The sequence below is a fragment of the Nipponia nippon genome, unplaced genomic scaffold, assembly GCF_047370975.1.
Source record: "Nipponia nippon isolate SJK-2023a ecotype South Korea unplaced genomic scaffold, ASM4737097v1 scaffold_3, whole genome shotgun sequence".
In the NCBI taxonomy this organism is placed as follows: Eukaryota; Metazoa; Chordata; class Aves; order Pelecaniformes; family Threskiornithidae; genus Nipponia; species Nipponia nippon.
In genome coordinates this window covers 28,142,044-28,161,236 of record NW_028262347.1, presented here as the reverse complement: position 1 = coordinate 28,161,236, position 19,193 = coordinate 28,142,044, and the positions used below count along the sequence as shown (strand labels likewise).

General features: G+C 43.6%; 1 protein-coding gene across 3 annotated transcripts in view; it reads left to right on the top strand.

Moving 5' to 3' along the window:
- The first annotated feature begins 209 nt into the window (after positions 1–209).
- ST7 (suppression of tumorigenicity 7) overlaps positions 210–19,193 on the top strand; it is a 155,804-nt gene continuing 136,820 nt past the window's right edge. The window contains exon 1 of one of the 3 annotated variants that reach the window (XM_087764673.1): positions 210–393. In XM_087764673.1, coding sequence (XP_087620799.1) covers positions 243–393 — 151 coding nt within the window. In that variant the 5' untranslated portion in view covers positions 210–242. The remainder of the gene's footprint in view (positions 394–19,193) is intronic. The other 2 variants (XM_087764674.1, XM_087764675.1) reach the window with 2 other exon arrangements.

The following is a 19,193-nucleotide window of genomic DNA, read 5'->3' as shown; positions in this document are numbered from 1 at the left end:
GGGCGGGGAGAAGCGGCAGCGCCCCGGGGGGACGCGCAGCCCCCCGCGGCCGCGCCGCGCCCCTCGGCGGGAGCTCCGGGAGGGGGAGAAGCCGAGTCGGGGAGGCGTGAATCATCCCAGAAATACACGCTGAGAGGCTGTGGCAGCAGAGAGCAGCGTTTGGCTTCTGTTTCTTTTTTTTTTTTTTTTTTTTTTTTCCCCCACCGCCTTTTTTTTTTTTTTTTTTTCCCTCCTCCAAAAACATGGCTGAAGCTGGGACGGGCTTTTTAGAACAGCTGAAGTCTTGCATCGTTTGGTCCTGGACTTATCTCTGGACGCTGTGGTTCTTCATCATGCTCTTCCTGGTCTACATCTTAAGGGTGCCCCTGAAGATCAATGATAATTTAACCACAGGTAGGGTGCGATCATCCCCGAGGGGCTCTCCCATCCCCGCTTGCCCGACGTCCCCTTCCCCTTCCCCCGGGGGGCGGCTCCGCCGCCCCCCGGGGGAAGGGGAAAGGGACGTCGGCATCGCCGCTGCCCCCTCGGATGCAGGGGGACCGGCCATTGCCTCCCCCACCGCCTCCCCTTCCTCCGCGATCGGCGTAAAACCCGCGGCGGGGCGCGGAGTCGCTCGGCTGTCCCGTCCCGTTAAGGCCGGAGGAGGGGAGGGGGTCCCTTCCCCGAAACGCTCCGGGGGCGGTGGGAGGCTACCGGTTGCTTGGTGTTTTTTTGTAAAAGGGGCTGGGGTGGGGAATGTTAGCTTGTGAGTGACAGGACTTCAGAGAGCTTGAGCAAAAACCTGCAGCTTGTTCAATTCACGCGAAGTCGGGAACAACCACAAGTAATTTACATCTCGTATGCGCCTGGTCTCAAATCATTTCCATACCAGGCTTATCTTTGATGTAAACTGAGTAACTATGTAAATAGTTCATCTTTAGTTGCAGGGCAGTTCATTCTTTCTGGGAGCTCGCTTAGGAGCAGGTGGCGTACGCGTCTGCGAGGGGTTCCACGGGAAAATTGTGTTTGTGGAAAGTCCTCGGCTTCTTTGAAGGATAAAAAAGGACTGGTTATTGTGGGGAATATGCTTGGAGTCGGGCAGTATATGGAGTGGAATTAATATCTTTTCCTGTACCGTTTATATTACACTTCAGCATTTTTTAACAGGATTAAACTTTTATTATGTTTATGATAGAAATTAGATATCTGCTTATTCTTTTGAATGATAATAAATAATATGCATGCAAGTTTGCTGGAAGATTATCACTGGTGCAGTGGACTTTGATCGTTACGACTCACTAAGGCAGTATGCCGCTACTATACTGAATCAGCAGTAACTTATGTAGTGTTAGCCAGTCTGAATTGGGCAGTTATGTCTTTATCCTGAAATTGCTTATTTTTCCTTCCTGTCTACCGTGATCATTTAATTCTGCCCCCCCGCCCTGGAGAAGGCTGTTTGTTTTGGGGGCAGATGAGTTGTAACCCATGTGGCATCCCTGCTGCTGGGAAGCCGAATGTTATCTGAGCGCTCTTCACCCGCCTTTCTGGCCTGTAATCATTCGATAAGCCTTTGGCAAATCCAGCATCAAAGAAGAATTAAGAAAAAAAAATTCAGCATACTGCAATTTTCACTTTAAGCGTAGACAGTAAACACAATTAAAACCATTTTTGAAATACAATTTTGGTCAAACTTTCTCAATGTGTCTTTGAACAAGTATCCTGTTTCTTTTGACATCACTGCATACTGATGAGAACAGGGTGTAATTCTTGTTGCTTGGTTATTAACAATGTATGTAATATGTAAGTCCCAGGTAAGCATTGCAGGCCCTCGTTGTCAAGCAGCAACACAAGAATGCTTTTTATGATCATTTTCACTATTGGAAAAAAATTGCAGGTGTCCATCTGAGACCTAATCAAACCCCTCTGATTTTTTTCCTGAGTTGGAACAAACTCATTCTTGATGCACTTACTTTCTCATTTGAAATGTTTGTTACTCCAGCCATCTTCAGCTGAGTCATCTTGGTTTTCGTTGAAATGTCCCAAAATGCAAGTGAAATGGCAGTGTGAAATCTGCAGATCGGAGAGGCTTTCACACCTGTGTGTTTTAAAGCATTGAGGGGGTTAAAAAGACTGACGAAATTGCCCTTAAGTCCCAAAGCGCGTGAGGAAAATGAGTTACCAGGGAAGGACAACAGGCACAATATGGCCTTCATGCATCATCTGTTCCTAAATGGGGTTTATTAAAAAATCAGCACTGGCAATAACATGAGGGTTTTTTTTTGTTTGTTTTGTTTGTCAAAGCTTTTGTGAATGGATTAAAAACAATATGATTAATTATGGGTTTTGTTTTTTGTTTTTCCCAATTGATCACAATGGGATACTGTCAGTGGGTTAAGGTTGCTCATGAAGTACCACAGCAACTGGCCCCAGATGCGATACTAATGGATACTAAATGGATCTCAGTGACGTGAAAATAAAAGTATAAATGTTGCTACTAAAACTTCTGCATGACGTAAAGAAATAATAAGCTGATTAAAACCAATGACTGGGCTTTTGCCCAGAACAAGCTGGATCTGTTGGTGAGTCGAGGTGAAACAAACTGGTTTTCAGTACCACCAGACGCAGGCTTAGACAGCCGGTAAGGAACTGCTGTTCCACAGGTATGATTTGCACCTCACGAAATAGTGATTTAAAGAGATTTGAGGTATTTAGCTCAAACGTCTTAACCTGAGTCCACAGCGGGCTGCTGTGATATGAGGGACTGGTGTGGCATGTACGGGAGAGTACCTGCCACAGGGACTGGTGCTTCGTACTGCTGTGTGATTTTGTTTTTCCATGCCTGACGTCAGTATTTTTAAAAGGAAGTTGAAAAGCTGGAGAAGATAGTGGAAAAATTATTTAAGGGCTGGAGAGGATCATCAGAGTAAGAGATTTTGCTTGGGAGGTGACTAGATTATAGTAAAGAGGTATTGCCATGGGGGAGAAATAAATGGCCTTTTAATCACGAAAAGAATAGTAAGAATTGATGACTGGAAGCAGAGGGCAAACTCAGTTTAGTGATAATCAGGCATTAATTTTTAATGAACCGCAGATCAGCTGCTAAAGGAACCTTTGGGTTTCCCATGCCTGGAAGTCTTCAAATAAGATGGCGAAATACAAGTCCCTAGTGTTCATACAGCCTTACATCGGTTTTCAGCGAGGACTTGGGCAGTGCGCTGTGCAACGGCGGCCGTCAGAGTAGCTACGGATGGGTTCACCAAATAGTCCAGTGGTCACGTCTAGCTGTAAGTTTTGTTAAGATGAAGTGTGGAGCCCTTTTTCCCCCTCTCTTGCTGTTGTACAGATGTGCGTGCCCCGAGCATTTGGTAGCTCTGGTAGTGCAAGTCAGTCATTCTGTGTGTTTCATTGCGCTTCCAGGCTTGAAAGTCCTCGCAGTTTGGGGCAAGCGTAAGTTCAGTATCATCCTCAGCGGCGTAGATTACTGTGATATAATCAAAGGGAAATGTAGTCTGTCATACCAAAATATTAATGTTAAATCTTATTGTGGTGTTTCATGGGTTTTGCATTTTATTGAAGCTTGATATACAAATCAAATCATAAAATCCTTTATGAATAACAGTGTTTCAACTGTTATAACTGTACCATACCATTAGCCAGGAAGCAAGAGAGGAGATTTAATATGCCAGGCGAAAATATTAAATACAGAATAAGTAGTTGAGGAAGCGGATGTTATCATCTTATTCCAAAATAATTAAAATAAACATGATTATTTTATGTAACAGGCTGTATTTTCCTCCCATGTTGGCACCTGCACAATTTCTGAATGCCACATTAATCTGAACTAAGACACACCTCTTCTAAAAATGTGCAACCCTGCTTGTTTTTCCTGACATAACAGTTTGGCTTTCTAGTCATATCCTAAGGAGAAAGTCCCAGAAGTTAAACAGTTTCTGATTATTATTTTATTTATCCTTTCGAAGCGCAACAGAAAGACGGATTTAATAACCAGAGCATTAAGTGCAACTGGCTTGTGACGAGGCAGACAGGAGGAAACCTTTGGGGTAGAGAAATCGGCAAACCTGATTTCCTGAGAGTGTGAATAATAAATGTATGGGTATGAGCTCTGGGTTGAACCTGGCTCCCTCAGTGCTGCAGAGTATTACTGGCTTTCTGTGGGACGTCCCGCTTCGGCTGCACTGTAGCAAGGCCCCGTGCTGTTACCGGTTGAACATCTAGAGAAGGGAGGGTTAGAAACCTACCGCGGGAAAGGCAGTGAGTAACGTTGTCCTGCCGGGCCCCCGAGGTCAGCGAGCTGGGGAGAACCGCAGCCGGAGGAGGAAGGGAAGCCCACGTCGCCTCGGTGAGGAGCTGGCGGCTGTGACACAGTTGTGTTCTGGGGAACGCGGTGGTTTTCTTCATTATGATTTTTTTATTATTACTCTGACGTTCCTACTGAAATAGTTACCTAGAATTTTAATTAATGTGGGATTTGTGACCGTGTAATAGGCTTCTCGTAGAGCCCAGAGCCTGAAACACCGCGCATGGTGCCAGCCACCTGGAGAGGGGAAGAAAGGCTGACGTGCACCGCGCTTGCGGCAGTGGCCAACGCCAGATTACTCACTCGCAGTCAGGGCTTGCGCATGCATGGGCAGGAGGACAGAGCAGACGTGATCTCCTCTGTTCCCTGTAAAATTAGGATAGTGACACTTTCTCTTCATCCAGGAGTCCTTCTGAAGACACGAAACGGAGAGATTTTTAGGCAGCCAGATGCTACGGTGATCTGGTCCACCTCAGATGCATTCACTGATGTGTGCATTCCACAGGCTTCAGTAAATAAAGCAGTTGGACCGCTCCTGTCTCACTGAACCCTCATTTTACGAAAACGATCCAGTATTTAACCATGCAAGAAAGCTGGGTGTGATTCTATAAGCAGAAATACCGCGGGAGATGGAGAGATGGAGCACCCCTCTCAGGTTTAGGCTATGCTGCCTTAGGGTGGTGGTTGCTGTCTTAGGGGGTGGTTGCTGTCAGTGAAGCTCATCTCACCTTCTGATCTTCCGTTTCTGGGCTTCCTGACCTTGCAGATACATGCTCTGTACTGGTGCAGTGTGCTCCAATAGGTTGCAATGTGAGAAATAAGTAACTTTTCGTTCCCATGGTTTCAAATTCAAGCAGCAGAAAACATTCTCCTGTTATTAAAATTTAGCTAATGGTCACTTTTTTCCTGCCGGTGCTGTTTGGCCATCTGGAGCTGCGTGTGTGCAGACCTACGGTGATAAAGCACCCTTAGGGCAGAACCTTTTTTGTTAGCCAGGGATTTGTCCTCCCCATGGCTGTGGGTGTGCTCGGTAACCGTAGCCACCGTGCGTGTCGCGGTTTGTTTGCTGTGATAGCATCTTGACAGCACGGTCAGGAGGTATTGTTCCCCTTCATAAATTTAAGCCCAGGAAGGTAATCATGAGGGTTGGAAAACATTAACCTGATGAAGGCCAGGGAATTTCAAATGGATTAAAAACAAGTGAACAGCTTCTTTCTTTTGAGAAGAACCGAAGGACAGTTATTTTTACATTCACGGACTTGCTGGTAGTTGCTTGGCCTTCTTTCAAAGTCATCTGCCATCATTGGGATGGGTTTCCCTGTAAGCGCCTGCTGTGTGAACTACAGAAGTGAGGGTGGTGATGTGACCACAGAAGATCTGGAGCAAGATTCCTATGCCGCCAAAAGCAGCTGGAGAACCTCGTAACTCCCTGCAAGTGCAGTGCTGAGGTTTTTTTTTCCATATGAGCTAGACTGTTGAAAGTAAAATTTTAAATACACGGCCACTTCTGGCAAGGTCAGCATTAATTCTGCATATGGATTTCACAGAATAAATTATATCAGTTATATATAGTTTGCCCACTGACAACAAATCACTTGTCTTTTAATTTTTGTGTTTTGCAGAATGTAAATGAAGTCTTTCCTAAATACTGATCTTATTTTTCTGCAGTCCTAATGGCACTAAAGTAAGCAGTGTTTTGTTTACTCTTAACCTCCATCTTCAGTTGTATCAGCTACTGGACCGTGAGGCATTCACAGTGGCTGCTCAGCCTCCAGACAGGGTTTGGATGTTAGAAGTTTCTTTGATCTGCCTTTTGGGGTTTTGCAAAAAATTAGTTGTTACCTGGATATAGGATAATATTCATTATTATAAAACAGATTTTAACCGTTTTAAACACGTGTTTTTTCAGCATGGTACGCTTGGAAACTCTAACTTTTATGGAGAAGGATATGATGTTCATGAAAGTAGTGTGTTATTTTTGAGAAAAGTCTTTATAGATGAAACTTGGGATTCTTGTGGGGGTAAAAGCCCTAACAAAACTTGTTAGATCAGTTCCCAATGGATGCAATGTACAATGATACTTGTTTTCTACAAATTTTGGCATTTCTTCATGAGCTTGATTTTTTTGATTGAGCTTAATTTTTCACTCAGCATCAAATGCAGGAAACTGAGTGAAGTTTGTAGCAAATGCAAGGTTTTCAGAAAATACCTCTTTAAGAAATTGACTTTCATACTACAAAAGCTCTAGAAGATTTGCAGCCAGTATTTCAGGGGAAATGTGTAAGCCAGAGCCTTCAAAATAATCCTTGATAAAATCTTGAGTGAGCTTACTGTGGCACTGGCTGATACGCAACCACGGAGTTGTACTGCCAGCTTCTAACTGAAGTTAAGTGTCCTCCGTGTGCTGACGAAAGTCTTCAGAAGTGCTCCTAAAACTGCATGTATTTAGTGGGATTTTCCCAAAGCATCTGCTGAGTGCCCGGATAAATTTAGCCCGAAAGAACATAAGCCCCGTTGTTCACAGAGGTCGTAGGTCCTAATTGTCTGAGCGGCCGCAAAAATACTACGATTCTAAATTAAAAGAAAAATTTAAAATGGATTTTTTTTATGGTTATTCTGTAAACAAAGCAAATATAAAAATATAAATCATAAATTTGCATTTGTGAAAGATGCAAGAAGTGCTAAGTGGTGTCAGTGCCTAAAGGACTGAAAAGAGGGAGAAACACATAATTCTGTGCCAGAACTCTACATTAAGTGAAAGACAGAAGGACGTGATGCTTGCCTTGAGAGCAACACCTAGCAGGAATTAGGAAGATGATGTTGGATAAAACAGGGCGTTGGGGTGGAATGGTATGCCTGTGTTTTAAAATGGATTCTGAAAACTGCAGCATCTCTGAGAGGAACTACGCAGAGTCTAGCAAAAACACATTGCTAGCATAAGGAAGCTCAAACTGTTTACCTAATCACAGAGAAGCTACAGAAGCAACTTGACAGTAGGGAAGGAGTAAGAGCTTTAGTCTAGTTGACAAACATATAGCGAGCTTCCTAAATATTTGGAGTTAAAATGCATGTGATACACTTGGCAGAATTGGGGCCAAATCATTTGCGGTCTGAAGAAGCAGCCCGGCTGTGAGACATGCTGCGTGCAATGCCCTCACTTTAATAGAAGCAAAGATTTGAGAAGTGGTTGCTTACACTGTAAACCATATGGTGGGAAGAAAATAGCAGGTACTAAAGTAGCCTTTAATACAGGGGAGACAACTCTCACAAAACTGGGTGGCTGCAAGCTGAATCCAGAGGAATTCACATGCGAAGTATGTTTCTAAAGGAAATTTTTGAAGGTATGTGTGTTTGGACCCAGCTGCTATGGCAAGCGATGCTACTGCTTTGCAGCTTTGGCTGTGGTGGTATTAAGACCGTCAGCGTGATGAGGATTGCCAAACTCAGTAGACGGGGAATGGGAGCAAAACCTAATGGCCTGTGATAAACAGGAGAGCTGACTAGTAAAAATGCTATCATGTTGAGATTAAAAAAACCCAACACCCAGCTGGAAGCGATTGCTGAGGGTGTGCAGGTGCGTTGTGCAAGCACGGAGGCTCCGACAGTCCCCGGATCTGCCAGGACTTCTGTGCCTGCGCCAGACCGCCGGCCCCGCCGAGTCCAGGGCTTCTGTGCGCAGCTCGGTCAGCTGGCAAGCTCTGTGCTTAAGGGAGAGTTATTTGTCTTGTTGGCAAGCGGTAAAGCAAATAAAACCACCTAAGTGGTGACTTACACTGGATGACTGAGCAGTTTCTTCTGGACTTAAATCTACAGAAATAAACATCACTGTCAGAAAATGAAGAAGATATAGATAGTGTCTTTTGTGCAGCAGTCACAAGTCAGGATTCAGCTTTTTTATAACAAGGCTAGTTGCTTAAGAAGATATTTTATATTTAACAAAATAAGCCCCTACTCCAGACATCTGTTGGTATGTTGAATACTACTGAGAGTTACGTTAAACTGTACAGGGAGAACCAAGGCAGAGGAAAATGAGACCCTGATCCTGCAAATCTTTCATGGCATGATTGCTTCTGCAAGCCTAGGTCCAGGGGTTTACTGCAAAGGTAATTAATGGGCATGAATTCTTAATGACTGGGGCATAAATACTTTACAAAGGTACTGCAGGAAGCCTGTAGCAAAATTGGGGATGGAGTCCCCAGTCTCTTCAGTCCAAAAGCAGTTTTCCCTCTTGTAATTTGGCGGTCACATCTAAGTTTTACCCTTTTTACCGGAGCTACTTCAGGAATGTATTTAGGGCATTTGTCAGAAAATTTAAGATAAAACCTAGCTTGGTCCTGTGGCCAGACTGAGGTGCTTGTGGGGATGTTGCTCCTTCGTTGGCTGTTAAAGGGGGTGTCTGAAGGCCCCTTCCACCTGTTTTTAAATTAGCTCTTTGTGGCACTGGAGGCATCTATTGAAAGATTGTATTATAAACTCCAGCTCGTCCTCGTGTCTCTGAAGTGTCATGTAGACCAGTGATGCTGTGTAAATACTAATGAGTGAAAGGTGCTTTGTAAACTCCCAGCACGGGCTAATTGGATTTTTTTTTGTGTTTCTTAGTTGGGCACTGCAGAAGGGCAACCAGTTTTGACACCGAGAACACTAAGCTTAAGCAACGATAATGCATTTAAAGGCAAGAGTTAATGTGCTCTCAGCAGACAGAACAAACAAGTTGTTACTGTTAAGCCTGAGGAAAGGACCTAAATTCAAAGGCCAAATCAAAACTCGCCAGCTGCTGTGAGAAGACAAAGATTTATTATTGTAGAGTCTAAACTGGAGATTTATCACTGCGGCAGATTCAACGCTTAAGTGATTAAGTGCTCTTAAATATACCAATTAGAAGGATGAAAGCTATAGGGCAAAAATGAAATGCAGTCATCATAAGATTCCTCTTCTGCATAGTGTGCCAACTGCAACCATGAGATTTAATATCCAGCTCACTTTCTAGAAATAAACTTGGCTTATTAAATGTCAAGCCTGTTAAGTTGATATGTTAGGTCTTGTGCTCAGCAGCAAGACACTCAGAGATCAGATTTAAAGCACAAGAAATGTTATTGTCATCGTTGTTTTATTTTGTAAGGCTGCCATTCATTTCTCAAGAAAATGTGGTTGTAACCTGAGAGTGCCATAGATGTTGATCTTCACATACCTAAATGTTTTGATGGCACTGCCTGTATGTTTTATGCTGAGGACTGAAAATTGTTTACAGCGCAGCTTGGTCTGGAGCAAGGTTATATGATCTACTAATGCACTTAATCTTCCATGTGAAATTTCTCTTGCTATTTTTAATTCCGAAGTGAACTTGATAGCAGCGTACCCAGCTGATATGTTTTACACAAATCTCAGCTTGGAGTCCCAGACTAGTCATTTCCTCGGTTTTTGGAGAGAAGGTTAAACCAGACCCCGTGAGGAGAGGGCGTGCAGCTGGCCCGTCGTACCCTGTGCAGGGGACGAGGGGCCGGACACCAGCCCTTGGTGCTCCTGGAGCAGAAGCCGCCTGTGCGCAGCAGCAGGATGCTGCAGCGGAGCTGACGAGCCTTCCCTGCTGGGAGAAGGAGCTGAGGAGGTCTCGTGCAGTGCTGCACTGATGCAGACCTACTGCTTTTAGGAGCAGAAGTGTCTCCTCGATAACACTTGACTTTTTGGATTTATCTGCCCACTCGAAGTAGGCTCCTGTACCGTGCTGTGTTGGGTGGTATAGAAGTGCCTTCTAGTCCTTATGTCTGTCTGTCCAGCTCTTTGGGTTAGGACAAAAGAGGAATGATAGAGGCAAAGGAGAATCTCCTTCGCAGTGAATGTTGTCTTACATACTCCTGACTTGGATTTCCCTCCAGAAATCCTTGTCAAGAGTCTGTGGTTTTAAAATGCTGACTGCAGCCATGTTAGCAGCAGCCCCAAAAGCCGTGTAGTCTTGGGGGAAACACAAGCCATGAGGAGCTCTCATTAGCTCCAGGACTTCTGAAGATGCCCGGACTGCAGGATTTGCCTAGACCTGGCGAGCGAGGCTTTGACCTGTCTTACAGTCGGGTTGTTTTGTCAGTGGCTCCGCGGGAGCCGGGGTTTTCACCCTTGATGTCCTAGCATAGCTCCCCTTCCTCCTGCGAGGAGTAGGTAGGAGCTGTGCTGTGTGGGACTAGAGAGGTGGATGGGGCTCTCTGGGTCCCCGACTGCAGTCCCCAGCCATATTTTACATTATCTTCTCATAAACCACTTCACTGAAAGATATTTCTGGAACTTGATCGCTCTGGTGGTTAGAAACCTTGGTCTTACTCCAGCCCAGATGTATTCATGTCTGGTTTGCACGCATTTGCCCTCATGACAGCTCTCTCCTTTACCTTCAGAAACTGCACCACCGCCATGAGGACTGGTTCCCCATGCACGTACATGGGGTTTTCCCTCCTCGTCCTCCCCTTGTGAGGCTGAGTCAGTTAGGCTGTCCTAGCCTGCTCTCCTAAAACGGCTGGATGTCCTTGATCGTGCTAGTAATACTCTACTCTTTCATTTTTTCATACATTTCATAATTGGGTAACCAGCGTTGTACGTCGTATGCCAAGGTAAGGCTTCATTAACTGCCTTAGGTAGTGTAATTAATCTTTCCCTTCTTCCACTGGAAATATTTTGCCATGTAGTCATATGGTTAAAATTGCCTTTTTTTTGGTGTTGGTATCTCCTTGGTGGATCGTAGCAGTACGTGGTCATACAGGAGGTGTGGACCTGTCACGCCAGCTGACCAGCTGCGAGCAGAAACCCTTGCTGGCCCCTTGCCATTAATGCTGATCTGGTTTCTCTGGCAGCTCATACCAGCCTTCTTCTGCACCCTTCTGGTTTTGGTAATGAAAATATTCAATAAGGTTCAGTTGACAGCTCCATGGGCTCTCCTCATAGCTCAGTGCTCCCAGGCAAGCTGCAGGTTTCTCCATCTCTGCCAGTTCCACCCTCCTCCCCACGTCTCCTGTCATAACTAACTTCCTATGGCGCTGTCAAATACTTGACTGAAATCTAGATGGTTTAGAGCTACTCATTTTTCTTGGCTAGAAAACTGGTTATTTTTAATAAAGAGACACGTCTGGTTGGTCTGGCATGACTTATTTATTTTGTGTTTTATCCAGTTTTTCATTCACCTCTGCTTAATTTATTGTTACCTTTAAAATTCTGAAGTTTCGCATAGTACTGCTTTGTCAGTAGTGCAGTAGCTTTGGGTCTGCATATTAAATATAGAAATATGAGGCATTCTGGCATAGTTTGGGGAGTTTCATCAGTTTATTAAAACTGATTGATTTATTGATGATTTATGTGTATTCCCTTCATCTCACACTCAGCCGTCTCTTGAACATGTTAAGCTCTTTGCATTATGTCTCTGTTTCTCCTAGTACAATATCTCTTTTCTTGCACTTACTTTTATTATTTCTTTACTCCACAGTCAACAGTTTTCTTCTCATTCAAAAATGAAGTAAGTATTCACTTTGTTTTGGGGGCTACTGTATCCTATTTCTTACCTTGCTGTCTCATTATTTACTTTGTTGAAGTAATCTTACTGGTTTGCTGGGTTTGTTTTTTATATATATTAAGTGTTTTTATACAACTCTTAAGGTATAACTCAGTCTGACTTTTAGCAGATACAATTTTATTTCTGTGCCTTTTGTCCTCACCAAAGCAGAGGGGAATCTCTGAACATCCCAGTTCTTGTGGGTGTTACTTGTACAACACTGATGTTGCTTTATTTTAAAGCCTTGGCTGATAGATTGGCGTCTGTGAGGTGGAAATGGAATTTAACTTTCCATTATTATTTTGAGAAAGTCTGTGTTGCAGTTCGGGCCTCCTTGAAGCAGTCAGCAAAATTCCTACTGACTCTGATGAAACGACTGTGTTGCCCCGAAAGTTTTTTGAGGTTAGGTCCTGGGAGAAGAAGGTATTTAGTGTGAATGACTCCCAAACACCCCCCCAGCAATTTGCACATTTGCTGCCTTCCTGTGCTTGGAACATCATAGGTATCAAGAAACTGAGAACTGATAGCAGTGCAGGTTAGACAGCATTAAATAAAGATATTTAGTGAGTATTATGTGTTAAAAAAAGCTGGCTTGTCTAAACCTAAACTGCAAAGTTTCTCAGGTGCTTTTATGTTTAAAGAGTTTTAATCAGTAATCTTCCCACAAGTTTTCTGAAGTTCTTGAAGTTGCAAGATAAATTTTCAGTTTTACAAGGTATTGTAAGCTTCCTGACAATATGACAAATTTTACACAATATAAGCCAAACCCAGTAATTAGTAAATCACTCAGCTGAAAATTTTGGGTACTTCAAGTACTATTCTGCTGTCTTCTAAAACTCAGGTAGATCTAAAATTCCCAGTTTTTCTGCAGGCCACATTCAAGCTGGCAATGACTGATTATGGAACCACATCCTTATTAGGCAACTGGTTTTATTTAGGTTTCTGAATAATTATATATTGCTGTCCCCCTTGTGTTTGAGGGTCTAAGTCTACAAGTACACAGCTTTACAAATGCTCTGTCAGTTGGGGTGCAGATTCAGCAATGTGCAGGACTAGTCAGCATCATTTGCTGCTTTTCCTTACGTGAGCTAGTAATACAGGCTTGAAATAAATATCCTATAAGGTCTTCATTACAAATCTGTTCTTCCCTTAGGTGTGGTGGAGTTCTTGCTGGATGGCAGAAATGCGTGGGTTTGTACACCTCTATACTCTCCACTTTATCGCAGGGCTGTTAGGGGCCATTTTGTTTGTTGGTGCAAATGAGACCAGCTGCTGGTCGGTTCTTGTAAGGTGGCTCAGTGGCTGTAAATGCTGACCCAACTTGGTTCATCGGGAGGGCAGCTGCCACCTTGGGGATCATCCAAGGTGGTGGGATCTCAGATCTTCCTATCTGGGTTGCGACCCCTTTGCATCTTTGCAGCGGACTCTTAGAGCTACAGCGGAGTCTTTGGTTTAGCCCAGGGTGAACACTGGACACTTTCTTAGTTTAAAAAAAAAACCACCCCAAAACCAGGCACAGAGAGAATCCACACAGGGTTTCTCTGGCCATTGAGCTCCCTTTTATACACAGCCCTCTGTAAATTGCAGTCATCCTTTTTCCAATGGACGTACACATGACCCTTCTGTACAGGTGCAAAAATCAATAATAAACAGTAAATGGATAATGAAAGGCCTGCCAAGCAAAATCTCTCTTGTTTAATTTTGCATTTCTTTTCCTTTTCTAATCTAATGTATCAGAGAAGCATTTAAGGGAGAAGGATGCCGGGAGCAATGCAATTTTATGAAGCCTTTTCTCACAAACGCCTTTGTTTTAGGCGCGCAGGGGCTGGTGGTGCCCGGGGGGCCGACGTCCCTTCGCAGGGCCTCGCGCGACCGGCACTGCAGGTTGCGGCAGCGGGGGTCCCGGGCTTGCCCCTTCAGAAACCTTCTCCTTGCATAAGAATCAGAAACCCGTTACGTTGACGGAGCAGGTAGTGATGTGTCTTGTGCAGGACGCGCTCAGCAGTTCTCTGGACCTATTTTTATTTGTATATGGAAGCAGTACCATATAGCTGTGCCCTCACCAGCTGTACCTGAGCCCACCTGTTAACTAAGGGCTTTGTCCTCTTCCTTTCCCCCTCCCTCCTTAGATTTTTATCTGCCTTTGGTGTTTAAGGTGAAAATAAATTGGTATTAAAAGTATCTTCTCTGTTCCAGTTTATAGTGTTAGTTTATTTGGGGTATGTATTTTAAACACACAGACTGGAATTCTGTCTACAGGGCAATGTTTTCAGAAGCACCCGTGGTGTTTCATCATCTAGATGCTTTAGTCAGCCATTAGTTTACTTATTAACATGTGCTTATTTAGATATGCTTTATAATAAGCATAGTAATAAACCAGAAAGTGCTTTGCTAACTGTAAGAAAATCATTACATATCTGATATACAATATAATATGTGCATCTGTAATGGCACAATATCGTTTTACTTGTACACTAGTGTAATTCTCTACTGTGCATCGTAGCTGCTGATTTTGCAGGAAGTTACGCTGTCAGTTTGGAATAAAAGTTAATATTAATGAGAGATGTGAGAACACCATAAAATAATAATAAACCAAAAATACACGCCAGTTCAAACAAATTTGGTTACGATGTGTTTTCTCTCTGAATGCTGTAGTTCAGCAAGAGGAACGTTGGCTGACTCGGGTCCTCAACATTGTTCTTAAAATACGCGTCCCTCTGGTTGGGGCGGATTGCAACGCTGCATGGCAGTAGATGGGAACGGTCTGAAGTTTGAACTCTGTTCTTAATTTATAGTGAACAAAAGAAACTGTATATTTATTTACAGAGACCATTAACATTACCATTTGGGATCTTGCAGGTTAAGTTTGGTAGAAAGGATTCCTTGAATTTGTTTAGGAAGGGGATAAAATTATACTTTCGATTCTGCAGATGCTTATCATGCAGAAAACTAACTAGAAGCCAAAGCACTTGCATTTGAGGCACTTGCATTTCCTAGTGGTTGCTATTCAGGTAGGAACAGTAAGATTAGACTTTTGTTCCACACTATTGGTTTGTAGGTATTTTTTTCCCCTTGTCTTTGCTAGTTCCCTTCTGGTCCTTTCCTTAGTGCTTGAGCTGGGCCCTGCAGTGTGCCTTGCCTAGGCCTCCTTAAACAGATTTTGCATTTTATACGCAGTAATGTGGGCAGAAGTGTAAATGTCTATGTACAGTTTACGCACTAGAGGGCATCCTGTTAAAGATGCAGGAGACATCCAGGGACAGGGAGAGGTGGCTGCGACCTGTGGGAAATGTAGTCTGAAAAAACCTTAGGCCTGATTGTGCATCAGAGCCCTAACGAAGGGTCGTCATCAGTTGCCGATAGTGGACACATGCACACACAGAGACAGCCCCACGCAGCAAACTTGTGAATGTGGTGGAGCCCCTTCACACACAAGCGGAGATCCGTAACAGCCGTTATATTGCATCAAATTATCCACAGAGGGGAAGTATTAAGTTCAACACAGTCATGTGGTAGGTAAGAAATATAGATGTAAGGCCATCCTACAGCTGATGTAGCTGTAAGGCAGAGTCATGTCCCACCCTTGAGCTTCAGAAGTCTGCTTGTGAGGTGATCCTCTCGATTGCTTTTACAAGGTCAGACGAAAGATGAAGTCCTGGGCTTCGGTAAATTGGAGCAACAGTGGTGCCTGCAGTAAAGCCAGACTATCTTAAGTAGGACAAAAGGTGAAAAATACAGGACTAGAAGACTGATTGTTGACTTAAGGTGTCTCATATTTGTCTTCCTGAAGAAATCACTGCAAAATAAGCTAGACTGCGGGTTTGAAACAGTTGTGGTGATGGGTGCTACATCTGTGTGCCAAAGCTCCTGCAGACTGGGGGCTTAAAGACAGCGGGGACAATTTGCATTGAAACGCTGAGGAGGTAAGTGCTCCCGGCCTGCCTGCCTTTGCTCAACCCACTGCCTCAACCGTTAAGGTCACGAATTTTTAAGGCTCTGGAAAACTCATGGTAGTTTATCCTGCAGCGTTGGGTGGCAGGCTGCAGCGGTCGAGGAGCTGCCCCCAAACACAGAGCACCGCCTGCGCTGTGCGGCCGGAGCGGGTCGGGCAGTGGGAGGGGAGCAATTCCCTGCCAGAGCCTCCGGCTGCCCTCCTGCAGCACAGCCTGGCCCGCGGCAGAAGGCTGGTGCAGAACATCTCTGCACATACAGCCCTTCCCTGGACCACGGCTCGGGGTGCTTTCTTGTGGAGCCCAGTATGGGCACAGTCCGACGTGTACCCAACGCTGGCTGGCTTGTTCTGTACAAACGGCAAAATTAGCTTCATTTCCTGAAGGTTTGTCTCCTCCTCAGCTGTTATTAGATAGATCTCCTGTATCGTCTGTCTGAGCGTTTGTGTAGGCATTCAGACAAATTTTTTGTTGTTGGTTTTGTATATGTACAAACAAATTAGAGGTGGTGGTTATTTCTTCCGCCCCCCAAATACAGCTGATCCATTCAGGCACCTGTGGACACTGATGCAAGTCTTAAAAAATGTCCCCTTTGATTCCATGTAATCTTTATAAAAGAAGAATATGTGTGTTGGTCATTTTTAGCATTTGACATTTTTTATCGGGGATTTGTCAGGAGAGAAGTCATCGCTTTTCTTTGATGCTTATGTCTGCCTTGCTAAAAGAACCTTATAGAAGATTGTTCTTTTATAAACCATTGTTCTTTTATAAATCAAATCAGCCGAACTCTAATTCTGTTCATTCAGTTTGTTCCCCAGCTGCTTTATCTTCTTTATCTGGACTACCATTGATATTTTGTTTATGTACAACAGCATCATTTAAAAATAGGAGTATGTAGGTGGTTGCAGCTGCTGAGACAGTTAAAACAGACTCTTCAACATCAGGTGCCTCTGGAATAACACACATCTGCTTCACTGGGGTTTTATCCATGAGTTTTATTTGGGGCGTTCCAACTAGATTGGGGCTCTGGTGACTTGTCTTTATGCAGCTGTGTATTAAATGCTAGTTCCCACCTTTATGTGATCTATCCAGATAGACCAAAGATAAATGTAAGCAATAAAAAATGAAAAATAGCATTGCAGGTATGGTTTAGAAAAGGTTACAAAGAGCTGAGCAGGTCTCAGTGTTTTGTAATGCCAGGTCCCCACCTGCTTTGTGGTTATTAAATTGATTTGTGTGTGTGGCTTGTTTTAAGTGAAGGACTACCTCAGCTAAGGAGACTTATAATGAGGCATACTAGGTAGAAGCAACTTGAACACTTAAAATTTTTGTCTGTAAAGTATTTTTGTAAGAGCAGTCTCAGCTGTGATGTGGTTTTATGACAGATATTCATAAATGGAACAAAAGTATTTGCTGGTATCTATCAAGACAGCAGCTTAACTAAGATTTTAGAGAGATTTCAAAAAGAGAATACAAGAAAACAGATTTATATGGCTACCAGCAACTCACACTGAATGTCAAGGGTGTAGGGATAGGTGTTCTGGTCTGGTGACTCATCTGCTACATCTCTTTGCATAATATATATTTCAGCCTTGTCCTCTCTTGCATTTAACATGGTATAAAATAGCATGTTACCTGGAAGGGCAATGAGTTTTAAAGAAAGCTACCTTGGGAGACAAGCCCTTGGCCCTTCCTTAGCTTACTATGTCTTCTAATGCTGAACAACAATGGCAAGGTCAGAAGAATTAAAAGAAGTTTACATGTTAAGTTGCTTCCTATGGAAGTAGTTTGAAAAGCTAAATTTGTCCAATTGTATTGTAACATCTGAAGCGGAGAACATATAAGTGAATGTGAAATATCAGTGGGGCTTACTGCATATTTTGCATGAAAAACAGTTCTTCATATGTGAAGGAAAGGCCAAATAATGCCTGATGTATTGATTTATTTCTCAAGTGTTGTTATCCAATATCATTTTAGCGTCAAGTTCTCATTTGCTCTCCAGATCTTAAATGAGTGATAACTTTCACACTCCCCCTCCACTTGTGTTTGAATTTACTTTTCTTTTGCTTCAGCCATGCCACCCCGGCCCCTTCCCAAATTGTGCAGCACATGGAGGAACACGGACAATGATACGGAAAGGATTCAAAATCCATTTATCACTTTCTTTTTACAATTTTAAATGCAAATTTAGGTGAAAACCTTTTAACATCTAATTCTGTGGGGAGAGTGAGAACATAAGGCTTGCTGTCCATACTTGCATCCTTTGTGAAACCCTCGCGGAGCCATTGCAGATAACGTAAAAGGTATTGCGTCTTTGCTAGCATACATTTTAATTTCTTCTACTCATGCTTGGAACTAGGCTGTCTGCTTTCCTGGGAAAGGTCCTTTGACTGAAAATAAGTAGACAAGAAGGATGGGGTTTTAATTGTCATGAAAGTTCATTTTTAGTGATCAGATGTATGAGTTCAGTGCGTTGTAGGGGAGAGTGGGAAATGATGCTTAATAAGCTGGAGACTGGCATCCAGAGATTACCGAGAAGCAGTGTCTTCATTACCAAAACAGTGATTTTTCTCTCTTTCTGCCTCATGCGCTATAATTAACACCCATTTGCAGTACTGCTGTAAAATCTTAGTGGAGGCAAAATCTTGACGTTTTTACTCCAAAGGCAAATGAATCCCTGGCTGTTTTATAGCCCTGGCCTGGGAGTACGGAGGGTAAAAACCAACTGAATCATGGTTAGATTTCATTCAGCGTGAAAGCCAACGCACTTGAAGCCTCCTGTGGGAAATGCCACATCGCCATTGCCCACCTGGCTTGTGCTGCAAAACCAGGTGTACATCTGGGCAGATGAGGCAAGACGAAGTGATCTCAGTTAGCTCAAACGCTTTTTCCATACAGTGGGTTTGCTTGGTTCTGGTTGTGACCTCCATCCCTCAGCAGGGCTGGCGCGTGGGTTGACTGTTGTGCTCTGCTTTGGGGGTTACCCCAGGTAGGGAGAGCGGTGACGACAGGCCTTTGCAGTGAAAAAGCACTTAATGCCTGACCTGCAGCCAGAAATACCTGTCAGACCGCAGCCTTAGTCTTGCTTTTGCTTTTGCAGAGTATCACATAGCTGGAGTAAGCGTGATGGATTACGGTACTAACTTGGCAAGAAAAGACGGTCTCCTGTTCAAACATAATGTAATGTATGTTGAAAGCTTCTTCAAGTTAGTCTGGAAATCATCAAACAGTTTCTTATTATCTGTAAAGTGGGGTTTTTAACGTGTTCTTGATATTTTCGAGCAGCATAGGGGTTTTTGTGTGTGCTAGTAGGCTGTGCTCCAGAAACTAGGCGGAACATTGAAACCTCTGTGGTGAGGTCACTCAGGGCATTTCTAGTGTTGTTTTGCAGGAGGTGGGAGGTTCGTTATTTTGGGGGAAG